At 38.9% G+C, this 12,889-nt stretch overlaps 1 protein-coding gene across 4 annotated transcripts in view; it reads right to left on the reverse strand.

Moving 5' to 3' along the window:
- Positions 1-12,889, reverse strand: part of VPS41 (VPS41 subunit of HOPS complex) — a 113,588-nt gene that overhangs the window by 48,625 nt on the left and 52,074 nt on the right. For 3 of the 4 annotated variants that reach the window (XM_032103283.1, XM_032103292.1, XM_032103275.1), the window contains exons 6-8: positions 12,740-12,802; positions 11,531-11,596; positions 920-1,039 (exon numbers count right to left, since the gene is read on the reverse strand). In XM_032103283.1, the coding sequence (XP_031959174.1) occupies positions 920-1,039; positions 11,531-11,596; positions 12,740-12,802 (249 nt within the window). The remainder of the gene's footprint in view (positions 1-919; positions 1,040-11,530; positions 11,597-12,739; positions 12,803-12,889) is intronic. The other variant, XM_032103303.1, reaches the window with a different exon arrangement.

Consider the following 12,889-nt stretch of genomic DNA (forward strand, 5'->3'; position numbering starts at 1 on the left):
GCCCTCCATGAAGTTTCCATTCTAAGAGAGTTATTAAAGGGAAGCAAATAAACAAAGGTCCACCTCTAACAATTTCACATCAAACTGGTTTTGAAAGATAGAAAAGAACAATGGCTTTAAAATATTTTAATAAATGCTTCCCTTTAGGATGGAAAAACAATAGAAGAAAAAAAAAGCTAGTGTTTCAGAAGTAGAAGTACTTTCACCGTATTTTAAAAAATACTTTGGAATTTAAACATGATACACACTTAAAAACATATCCCTCACTGCTCAAAACATAGAGCCGTCAATTAGATATACAGTGATAGGTGAAATGCAACACTCAGAATGAACGCAATGGTTTCCTATAAAATTACATTTAGCACAAAAGGGGCCTATTTTCTCCTAAGTCTAACTTTTTCTAGTGGCCTAACAAAATGAGAAATTATTACTATATTTTTTTATAATCTGCAACATTGAAAGTGCATGTAATAATGTCATTTCAGTACAAATTACAAAATCCAGACAGTTTACTTTTTTTCAGGGGGTGGCAGGGAGTGGAGATACTTTATTATTTATATAAAGAAGAATTACATTGGCATTCCTTCCTTGGTTTGCTTCAATAAATTGCACTAATCAAAATTCTAATTAGCAATAGTGTGCAGTAGTGACCACCACAGTGGTATGTAGAGCTACTTTCCTAATTTCTTCAGAAGTGGCAATCATATTGGAGAACTCTGACTAACCAGCACGAAACAATGGAAGAAATTTCTACCAAGAAATGACATATAAACCACCATCCTTCAATGCCTTTTGTACCCAATTCTACAAATGCACAGATCTTCAATTGAATATTTTGGCAATTAGCATTGAAAAATTTCAATAATCAGTGCAACACAGAGATATTTTTGTTCATGTAATGGAGGTGAAAAATACTTACCATATTATTAGCCCAAGCAATTAAGTGTCCTCTCCATTTTACATTTCTTATATTTCCTTCTCCTTCATGTAAAACTGAAGGCTTCCATCTATTCATCCACCCTCTTTCATATAACAGCAACTATGAAGAAGTGCAACAATAAATATTTCTGTGACACAGTGCAGTATGCAAACATGGGAATTATTTTTTCTTCATTATTCCATACTCTGTTTGCATTTAAGGGCAATGAAAAATACACACCTATCACAAAACAAAAGCAAATACAATCAAACATTTTGATATAGTATATGTACATCAAGCATCTTGTATATTACAGAATTCCAGTTAAGTTTCAATAATATTAAGAGGAAAGCCTTTCATCAAGTTTCTCCAAAGAATAGTAATTATAATTATTTACCTTTTAAAGATAAAGAAATTAAGGTATTTCAGAACCTAAGCCTACAGCACTAGTGACAACACTTCAGAAAATTGGTAAAGAAACCAGGTCACCTCACGATCTCGAGATCCAACAATCTCGTCATAGGCTGCTTACCGCCAAAAAAACTAGGTAGTCAAAGAAAATTATCAAAGATACCCAAGCCTGTGACCTTTTTCTTGGCTCCATGCAGAACTACACAGCCTTCCATAGGGGTCTAGAGATGTTGTGTTTTAGTCCCACATCTGCAAACTGCACTGTACCACAAATGCTGCTGATTGTAAAACTTGCGTCATTGGTAACCCCAGGTTCTGCAACTAAGGAAGGTATTTTAGAATATCTAAATACATAAGAGTTGTTATAAGATGCTTTTCAGCAGCAAAGAAAAACCCATCTACATGCAGAAAGTCTGCACAGAAAGACAGTCCAACTGGTTGGTTGGAGCATGGTGCTAATAACACCAAGGTCGCAGGTTCAATCCATTTATGGGCCATTCACTTAAGAGCTGGACTTGATGACCCTTGTGGGTCCCTTCCAAATCAGAGTATTCTGATTCTGTATGTCTCAGAAAGTTATTTAATAGGATTACATGGAATCACTCTGAGAGATGCGAAGTGCAGCACTTGGAGGGGATACCTAAGTCAGGAGCCGAAGCATCTACAGAGACCACACTCTAAGGTATCAGCCCTGCTAACTTTCGCATGAGTACACCCACATATGGACATATGCACAACCTGGACCTGAGCTCACACCTCACACTGGAAGGTGTGAAATAGCTGCCTGCAAAGATTTCTACCACGCTAAAACCCAAATGGAGTACTCTTGTTGCTAATATTTCCTGTCTAAGACCCAACTGTACTCACTTTTTTATATATGGTTTCCCGCCACTTGTATTTGGATAAATACGCCAAATGTTAGGACACTAGTTCTTTAAAACTAGATCTTTTAGCAAAATACGAGATTTTAACGGCAATTATCAGACTGCCTCTCTCTCCTACTAAAGCCAGCAGATGGCACCAGAAGACAAGTATTTTCTCCAAGAGTTTAAAGCAAGCACCAGGTAGGGTAGTCTATTGAGAAGTTTTTGTGTGAAGTGCGCTGCAGACATCAAACACAAGCAAAGTGATTTTGTGTCCTTTACATAGGTCACATGAAGGCACACCTTTTAGACAGTATAGATTTTTCTTCCCACATATGAAAAAGCTACTGAGTAACTCTCACAGAACATGTTATTTTTACAGCTACGAGGGCAAGCCACTGAAAACAGGCTAACATCTATGCTCATAAGGCAGTGCCATATGGAGGGATTTCCATTAGAAGACTGGTAGGTAGATGTTAAGCACAGGAGCAGCCCTCAGCGCAAATCAATAATCTCCACTCAGATGCTAAAGATGTCATTAAAAACTAAGTGCTATGCTAATCCAGATTTGAAAATTACTTTTTTCCTAGTTTACTAACCCCTAAAGAGAAGCTGGACAGAAGAAAAACTGCTGCTTGGATGCTTCTTTCAATGCCATCCAATAAAGACAGCAGCAAAATATATGGTATTTGCATTGTGACTTACTGGACAAAGATGCAAAACCTGATGTGGATGATATGAAAGGTTAAACCTGGCTGATGTCAATTATATTAATTGTACTTGGAATTTTTTCTGCTTGTGACTGAACCATGATTTAAATCAATTTATTATACTCAAGATCCAGAGCAAACCTGGTATGACACTTTGCATCTTTTTTGTTATTCATGGTTTGTGAACATCATGCCTTTTCATGATTCTTGAGTAACAAACTGCAAGGAAAAGTAAGTGATCTGAGAAAGAACTGGTAAAGACAGAAGATAATTTGAAAAATCCTTCAGTCTGTGCTCAACTCTAAGAACACAACTAAATTTTCAGACCAAGGCAGTAGAAGACAACAGGCTGATATTGCCTATAATAAGGATGTAAAATGAATCTGAATCACTGTAATACCCTGAATTCCCTGTTTCAGATCAGCAGCTGAAATAGGTCCAACACTGAGGCCAAAGGCCACTCCACACTGTGGCTTCAAAAAAATAATATATTTATTCTCAAAACATGCTTAACTAATTTATCTTCAGTGCAATTATCTGTGTGCTATTGATATATATATACTGTGATTTATTTATTATTTCTTAGAGCAATGACACCTGGAAATTGAATTTGTGAACCCAGAACTTTCCTATGTGTTTTGGAATGGTTGTCTACTGAAGGCATCTCTCTCAAAATAAGCAGACTAATTTCTTTCTTAGTCTTCATCTCCACATTGAAATGTTTATCACACCAGAAAGTAATTTAAAACTTCAAAAGAAGACATGTAAGAAGAAATCCACAGTTTCTGGAGGGGTTCTTCCTACCACCTCCCTCTCTTTTTGGTAGGGGAAAAATATTTTAGGACTTTAATTGCCATAAATCCTGTACTATGGTAGTCAGCATTCACAGTACTTATATTTCAACAGCAGCCAAAATCCCACTTTCTTGCCTTCTCTGCAATAGAGTTTGTTTTCCCCATTTTTCATTTGGCTCATAAAACTTTCTAGTCCTTTGTTACATACAATACAGTTGTGCTTAGAACACACTTCCAGTGTATCTTGCATGCACGCAATTTGATAATACAGCTAAAATAAAATAACCTTTAACTTCAAGGTCCCCACCCACACTGCTTCATAGTACATCGCAATCTTCTGCTAGCTCACTAATTATTTTGCGAGTCTTCTTAACTGCTTATGATTGTCCACCAGATCATTAAGAAAAATGACACACGGAAATGTATGACACAAGAGGATGGAGCAGGACACTTTTTGGTTCTAAATTCTCTCACCAATCTCTTGGATTAGTGAATACATCTCTTCATATCTTTCACTAACAGGAGATTAGTCTCCACCTAAAATAGCTCAAAACTCTGTTTTAGAGTGCATCTGCTAAAGAGAATAGAGTGCTTGGATTTAATGCAGCCTGTCATGCAATTAGCATTAACACTAATTACACGTAATCCCAGTCTTATACTATGTACAGGAATTCCCAATCCTCTGAACAAAGAGGTGAATGATTGCAGCTTTGGTAGTATCAACATGGTGAAGTAATTCAATTTAATGTATTCTCACTACCAATTACTAGCTTCAATATACTGAAATAAAAGATGTCTGTTCTCACAGAAATTTCAAAGGAAACACACTCTTACCGATGCCTAGCATCACTACTTTGTTTCAACATAGCCTTGTTGGAGGTTAGGGTTTTCCCTTTTGTTTTTCTTTCCCTTAAGGAATTTCCGCCCATTTTGGTGCTATGGAACTATAACGACCAGGTACTTAAGAAACAAAAGAAGTTGCCAAACTCACGGGAGGAGGGCATCTGGCTGCACTTCTGTTATCTGAGGGTTTCTCTCTGAGGGGCAGAGATACTCGAGAACTGGGCTGGGGAAAAGAGGGCTGGGGCAGCTATTACTTTTCTTGCCTCTTGGCTTCTGAGGAGGACGGTGGGAACTGCTGCTTGGGGGAGGGAATTCGCTGCCATCGCCAGAGCCCAGCCCGGTCCTGCTTGGGCTGTGGGGTGAGCCTTTGCTCGTGACAGCAGCCACTGAACTGGGACCTTATCAACACCCTACCTCACCAAACAAAGGACCCTTCACCATCTGCTCAGGTGCCTCAGGGGAAACCCTGGGATCCCCGAGCCCCCTCCCCTCCAAGGGAGTCTCTCCTGGCCGTGTTCAGGAGCCGGGCTGCCGCTGCCCAGCCCTGCCGTTTCTCTGCCACTGCTCCGGGTTTTTTGCCACACTATAGCCATGCACCCCCGGCCAGCCGGGACACCCCGCGGCTCCTGCCACAGCTGCCGAGTGTCTGATGTATCTCGTCTACCACTCTGAGACTTTGCTCATCCCTGCCTTCCCAGCTTGCTACTCTGAGGTTCCTGCTACAGCTCCTTTTGCTGTCCAGAGGGGGCACGAGGATCAGCTTCCCTTGTGACTTCCTAAAGGAAGCCTCTTTTCCCTCCCTCTCGCCACCCGAGCCGCCATTACCCGTGTGGAGAGGTGGCTGAGCTCGCGCCACAGCGCCCCCTGCAGCCGCGGGGGAATCATCGCACCTGCCCTGCCCGGCCGGGAGCCACCAGCGCCCCTGCCGGCTGTGGCCGTGACTGCAGCAAAGGGGAAAGGGCCTGACAGCCGAGAGAAGGCTGGTACTGGGTTTCTGGTTTCGTTTGTTGTTGCTGCCGTTGTTGTTGTTTGTCTTGTTATACATACTAGTAAAGAACAGTTATTCCTTTTCCCATATCTTTGCCTGAAAGCCCCTTAATTTCAAAATTATAACAATTTGGAGGGAAGGGGGTAATATTTTCCATTCCAAGGGAGGCTTCTGCCTTCCTTAGCAGACACCTGTCTTTCAAACCAAGACACGCCTTCTATGTAAAGATTTGAAGAAGTTTTAGTGAAGTGAAGAAAAAAAGGCTTAAACTGCAATTTGTAACTGAAGAGCCACTTTTCACTTCCTTACTGCAGAACTGTTGGATTAGTTTTTATTTCACAAAATTAAAATTAGGAAAAAAGTCCCTTTTAAGGGACAAGTAATTTCCTTGTCCTATTCTTTGTCTAAGTGTGAAGATAAGCCTACCTGTGGCATTTGTCCCGTGTTTTGGCACCTCTGTCACCACTTTCACCTCAGCTAGGCAAGACCACAAAACCTAAGATGCTATTTCCATGGTTACAAGTGATCACTAGAGCTAGTTATTGTTTTCAGCATAAAACCAGTATTTACTGACACAGCCAAGATTAACAGATACCAGAGAGTAACACAGAACAGCATGCTGCATGAAGACTTACTGTTTAATAGTTCATCCCTAGGAAAACATATAGCAGCAATAAAAAATTGCACTTTCTATTTGAAACAGACGATGGACTGGATGAGCTCAAACAAGGCAGAGAATAATGTAAGCCTCAAGCTTTCAGCTGAAGATGAGCTTTCAAGATTTCGTCACAAAATGTTGTCTAAGCAGCTGGGGTGTGAACAGAGAGGAGGGCAGCGAGTGCAGTCAAGGGAAATCAAGCAAGGAGGCAGAGGCAGACAGCAGCATCGGGAGGTTATGCGATGGCAACAGTGAGAGATGAAACAGGAGCTACTGCTGTAGCTCATGGACAGAGAAGCTAGAAATTTTGAGATACTTAATACAAACAAATGCCATTGGACTTTTATTAGACTTCACTTTTAATAACTCAACTGCCACATTCCAGCTGTTGCCTATTCACAAAGAGCTACAGAATTAACACCTTGAAAAGCAAATCCTGCAGTCTTGCAGGCAGAGACATACATTTCATATACTTAGATCCTCTTTGCTTGCCACCTCAGGCAATGAAAAAAAGGGTTCTACACAGACATTTGCAAAATACACAACTATGGATTACATGCACATAGGACTAAGATCCATTCACTTTACACAAACCAAATTCATTACAGCACAAGGAGAATTTTTGTTTCAGTGATAAAGAAGAAGTGCATATCCAAATACCCACAAAGAAGAAATGTAAGCAAAAAAAAAATGCTTATTAAGCAAACAGGACATACTACATATCAAAGTCTCATCTGCTCAATAATATGGGATACATCTGGGCATTATACATTGCAGCAAGGACATCGCAGACCGGTATTATTGTGGTTTGCTTGCTGCTACAGTTTGTTTCCTACTTATGATAAATTATCCAATGCATGGACAGAAATTGCCATAGTATTTACTCCTTTTTCACTTAAATCAGACCTTTGAGTATTTACTGACTGACATTTTGTAGCTTACAAAGCAATCTGCCTTTCTTGTCTGGTACTCTTCTACCCAACATAATGCCAAACAGCTGACTATCTGCTTTCTAAAAATGGACTGTGCTGCAAACAGCATCCTGACAATTTAATAATTAGTCGAAGTAGTTCAGTTATTATGAAGTACATGTCAGAGGGTTCAGAGGTAAGGTCATCTACTTACTCACCACGCAAAGTGCATCTGCTGACACTAAAAAGCAACAATTAAAAAAAAAATCTGAGATACTCCTTGGCAGACTTGACTTTAACATACAAATTCCACTACCCCTAACAGCAGTCACAGATCCCCAAGAATGCTGTTTCTCTTCCCATTTGTGCACCGTTTGCAATCACCATCCTTTCTCTGTGTATGTTGTTGCTCCATCTGGAGTGGGAAGAAATTTAGACTGTCTTGTTTTGCATCTCAGGTAGAAGGTACCATGGGTCCAGGCCAGGATTCTGACACTGAAATAGTTTTTTTTTTTTTTCTTTATAAAATGAGAAATTTGCCCCAGGTAACACTAAGTTCTCCCTGCTTTTATAAAAGACAAAGAAAAAAAGAGTCTTATGTTTAAACACCAGCACTGATATGTTTAAATGTTAATCCTGGGAGGATAAGTGGGACAAACATGATCAGACACACCTGTATTCAAAAACGAGTTCTTATAATGTATCTTCTCCAGCAATAGAAACACATACAATATTAAAAAATGTTTTTAAATATATATATATATTTCCTATATATATATATATATACACAAACACACACATATATATATGTATTAAAAACCCCATGAATATATTATATAGATACAGACACAGATAGATATATAGAGATGAGACTGTTGACAGTCACAGGGTAAATCTGCAGTTTTATTTTGGTTCTCTAGCCCTTAAAATGGTTCAGATTGGATATGCAAATCAATACTTATTATACAAATCATATGTCCTAGGCAAATGAGGAGACCCATTCCTTTTGAATATTCCGTATCCTTTATGATACGCAATACTCTACTCCTATAATTCAGAATACATTTGCTTAATTTGTGCTGGGTCCCCACTACCATGCTAGGCAGAGAAGCCTCAAGAAACCGCTTCATTAGCACACATTCAGCAGAGTGATTCAATCATTTCAGAGAACTCACTCTCCTAAGAATTTCACTACAAAACCTTTGTGTTTAGTTAGTGACATTAATAGGGACGATGTCTCTGCCGAGAGAGTAATCTCAACTTGTCCTGCTCGCCTAAGTTATCGTTACATAAGACACAGTAACTGATACCTTGACTTTGGAACTGAAATAATCTTCAGTCTTCTTTCTTTGTTAGTTCTGTCTTTTTAACCCTCACAACATAATGGGTACTTGAACTTCACAATAACATTCATTTAGTTGATGTATTGGGAAAGACCAGCACTCTAACAGTTAAATCAAGAACACCTTGTTTTCAGCTTTACCACCCTCATTTAGTTGGCTTTTACCCTGTTATTTTTTGAGATTAGACCCTTTTTTAGAAGGTAGAAGGTTATGGCCTTCAATAGCACAGTATTTGTCTTTTCCCTTGCTTTGAAGCTCTATTGTCTGCTTTGGACAGAAATGCCCTGTTATTTACAATATACAGTATCATCATTTCAGGGTTACTATCATCTGCCAAATCTGCACAATGGAGCTATGGTTAATTGCAGAGATCAGGAGGGGGATAGGGAAGCACCTTCTTTTAGTACGGTACCTAATGCTTCTCACTGCAATAGTGTCAATTTCCACAGTACCTGTCTTATTTCTAGGCACATATAATATTCATTCACTAAAAAAATGTGTGAAATAGGCTTTTCCAACCCAAAACAGAAGGCAATGATATTATCTCAAGCTTAATAGAAGTTATTTTCTTTTAAAAACTAGTGTTCTAGTAAGCAAACAATTTAAATAGGTTAATTAGTTCATAATACATTTTAGAGAAAAGCTTCTCTACATGCCTACTTAAGCAAAGTTAAGCAACCATATAAACATATGCACAGTAGAGTTAAGCTTACAACAATTCACAATGATTACCCCAGTTACCCCAGGGAGCACTGCTCTGAAGTCAGCTTTAGGTCAGGCTGAGCTTCTAAGACGTAGCAAACCCCAGTATTACACAGCCAATTCACCCAAGTTCCAGACATCCACCTGTGTAGGGAACTGAGGACCTGCACTGTGCATCCCTGAAGCATGTCGCTAGGGTTTTTTTCCCCCTTCTGTCTCTAGAACATTTCCAGGATGCCCTGCAGAGGATTTTGGAATGGAAAAGTATATTTTTTACACATTTTATATTGTTATGAAGAATATTTTTCTAAAAAAATAAAGGAGAAGCAAACAAAAAACCCCACTAAACTTTAAAAATGCTTATATATATTATGTCACTATTCCCAGAAACCAAAAACAAAGATAGACCCAGCAAGCCTTGGGATTAAGAGTTCACATGATATACACTATGTTTTTTTAATGCACCTCAGGCAAGGAGCATAGCATGAGAGAGCTTTATGCAAAGCTTTTCTCTTACGTTTGATCCAAAATGAGGATATTCTTACTGTTACCCTTACTTTGGTGTGGATGAGGACAAAGGCAACGTGCCTCCCACCACTACCAGCTATCAGGGATGAAGTCACTGTATACATGCAAAGGCTAAAAGTGCACAGACCTCAGGAGCCACAGGAGGACCTGTCCCCCTCCCTGAAGGAGCTCCCCCAACTGCACAATCTCCAGACACAGGGAGAGAGAGGTGAGGTCCACAGCCTGAGGCTGTATGCTTCAGCCTGCTTCTCCTCACTCTTGTGTTCAGCTCCCCGTTGCCTGCTGCCTCCATACTACTCTTCGACTTTATAGTTAAGGAGAGGTGTAAATGTTCAGGAAAAAAAAAAAAAAAGAAGAAGTAGCTATATTAGCAGGTGGAATTTAGCTTCCTGAATTTTCAAAAAGCATTTTGTTGTTGTTTTTATAAAAAAAGTACGTATGCTCCTCTTGGAGGAAAGGAGAGAAGGGGAAAGGTTTCTACCACAAGGCTAGAGGTTTTATTTGTTGGTTTTGTGTACCAATAAAATCAAATTACAGATGTCAAGGGACATTTGTTTCAATGCTAAATACCTTATGTTAAGATGTCAATTAAAGGTTTTCTAAGGAGGAAAGTTCCTCAGCAAAGCACAAATGTATTAAGAACGAGTATACCATTCCCCAGAGGACAGAATATAAAACAACCTGTCAAGTAATCAAAGATAACCAAAGAGAATGTGTTAACTCCCTGATGTTTTTTTCTGTTTGGCATCAAGTGAATGCAAGATCTTTTACCACCTGACGGAGCCCCGTTCTATTAATTCCTTGCTTCTCTCTTTTCATGCCCCTTTTATCAGCACTAAAAAGCTTCACAAACTGGTGGCTGACACAGAGACACACTGACTGTGCATTATTTTAAGGACAACACCAACTTCTACCAGACAGAAAAAGATGTCAAGCACACACGCCACTTAAATAAATAAAGCACAGTTATGCTTTGAAACATATTGAACTGTTAATGAAAATTAAGATGTATTCAGCACTAGAAGTCTGTAGTTCTTACATGCTGGTAAGAGAGAGCAATGGCATTTAGTTTGATGCATCTATGAGGATTGTTCATCCTTAATTCGTAACAGAAGGCAACAGAAAATTCCATGAATTCAAGAAACTGTTCCAAATAAAACTTTTCATATTTTGACTGAAAATATGCAATGTGATGTGATATAAGGTACTTGTAGGACCTGGAAACAGCTGCAATTTAGAAGCCAGAATTGTATCCTACACTAATAAGACACTTAATGCACATTTAAAACACCAACTGATCCAAACAGAAGACTACCTATCTGTATAGAGATATAAGTGCTTAGAATGGGGTGAGCTCTACTATACCAAGAACTCCCCTTAGTTCATTTGAAAAAAAACCAACAAAACTGTTCACCATGGACAAGAGTCGATGAAGATACTTGGGTTTATTTCCTTAAAATAAAACTCCCAACAAACAAACAGAACCCCACCCCAAAAAATCACCCATAGGTAACCCAAGATCAACATGCTTTGTAAAAGATCAGTATTAAGGTCTAACTTCTGCTCCCACTTCAACAAATTAAAACAGAGAAAATCTGGCCTAGGAAATATAAATGACTTTTTTTCAGGCTATGCAGACAGAATGGTATTTCTACTCTGAATCTCAACTTGTTGCAACATGTTTTTAACATAAAAAGTGCACTTTCTCTCCCCCTGAAATCACTTTTAATTAACAATGCTTTAGAATACAATGCTCAAAGAGAAGGAAAAAGCAGAAGTCTTTGTTCTAGGTATTAAAAGCCTTCTGAGCTATTTCAAAAGGCTATTTAAAGGTAGCCAAAGTTCATTATGACTGCTTACCTTTTTTCCTCCTGTTACAAATTGCTTGAAGTGGGATCTTACAAAATGAGGATGAACAGCAACAATCTGGGGGTGGTGGGGGAAGGGGGAAAGAGAAGATTGTGGCTTAAATAAGAGTTTACATTAAGCACCACATCACTTTTTACACTACATAACCCTTTGTCAATTATCAAGTATTACAGCTGAGTTCTTTCTCTGAAGTAAAGCCTAGTTGTTTCAGACAACTGTTTGTTTGTTTTTCCCAGAAGAGAAGAAAATTCTTCATATTATATGCTGTATGACAAGCGTGACATTGAGGGCCATGTTACACTGAATAGCTACTTTTCTGTATAGCAGGCAGCAGAATTAGGACCAAACAGAACAGGACTGTTGTGAGCAAGAGTAACCCCAATTAAATCTGGTCTGGGCCTGCCTGCACACATACCTCAGCCCTGTCAGAGGACAACACTGTGTAGTATCTTACACAGTCTCTTTGCCTTATGTGTTACATGTCAAGTGTGGAGATCCAGCTGTACGAGCAGTGAAGGCACTAGGAGGCAAGTGAGTCGCATCTGGCATGCGTGAAATGTTAATGATCTCATTCCTTTACCCCCCCCCCCCCCGCTCTAAAGAGCAGCTGCAACATTGAAGACACCAAATAGCAAAACGCAAACATTTACATGCATCACCTTTTCTCCTGCAAGAAATGTTTCTTGTTAAGAAGTACTAGATTTTCCCATAGACCTACTAGAGGTCCTTTTTTCAACAGCCAGGCAGACAAACTTCTCTAAAGCCGAGTTAAACTCAAGTTTTCCCTTCAGATAGGATACATCAATATCACTGCCCATTGCCTTATTTTGAGGCAGGTTTAATGGATATGAACTGGTTCCAAAATACTGACCTCACATTTAGCAGAACCCTCAGAATTTGTATCACAAATCTACAAAGAAATATATTGGGATGGGTAATGCCTGAAACAGGACAATTTCTCTTTAACTGTCCCTTTTGTATTTGAAAAAGTCAATAATACTTTTTTACAAAACCAAGATTGGCTTTCTTTCCACCTAACCAGATCAAAAGCTTTTATATTGAGATAGAAAACTATTTTCTAGTGACTTAAGTAACATTGTAAGGAAGTGGTATTCCTCTTTCTCATTTAGATTGAATGTGACCTTTCTGTTATTAAAGACACCACCACCACAATTACTAAAGATTAAAACAAGCACTTACTTTAATAGGACAGTCAAACATTTCATGAAACTCTTCTGCTGAATATAATCCAAACACTTGCACCTGAAAAAGTGTATTGAAAACCAAATGTATTTACCCAATTTACACTGAACAATTAACACTGAAAGTAAAAACCTAACAACTAGAAGA

Source organism: Corvus moneduloides, chromosome 1, assembly GCF_009650955.1.
Source record: "Corvus moneduloides isolate bCorMon1 chromosome 1, bCorMon1.pri, whole genome shotgun sequence".
Lineage (NCBI taxonomy): Eukaryota > Metazoa > Chordata > Aves > Passeriformes > Corvidae > Corvus > Corvus moneduloides.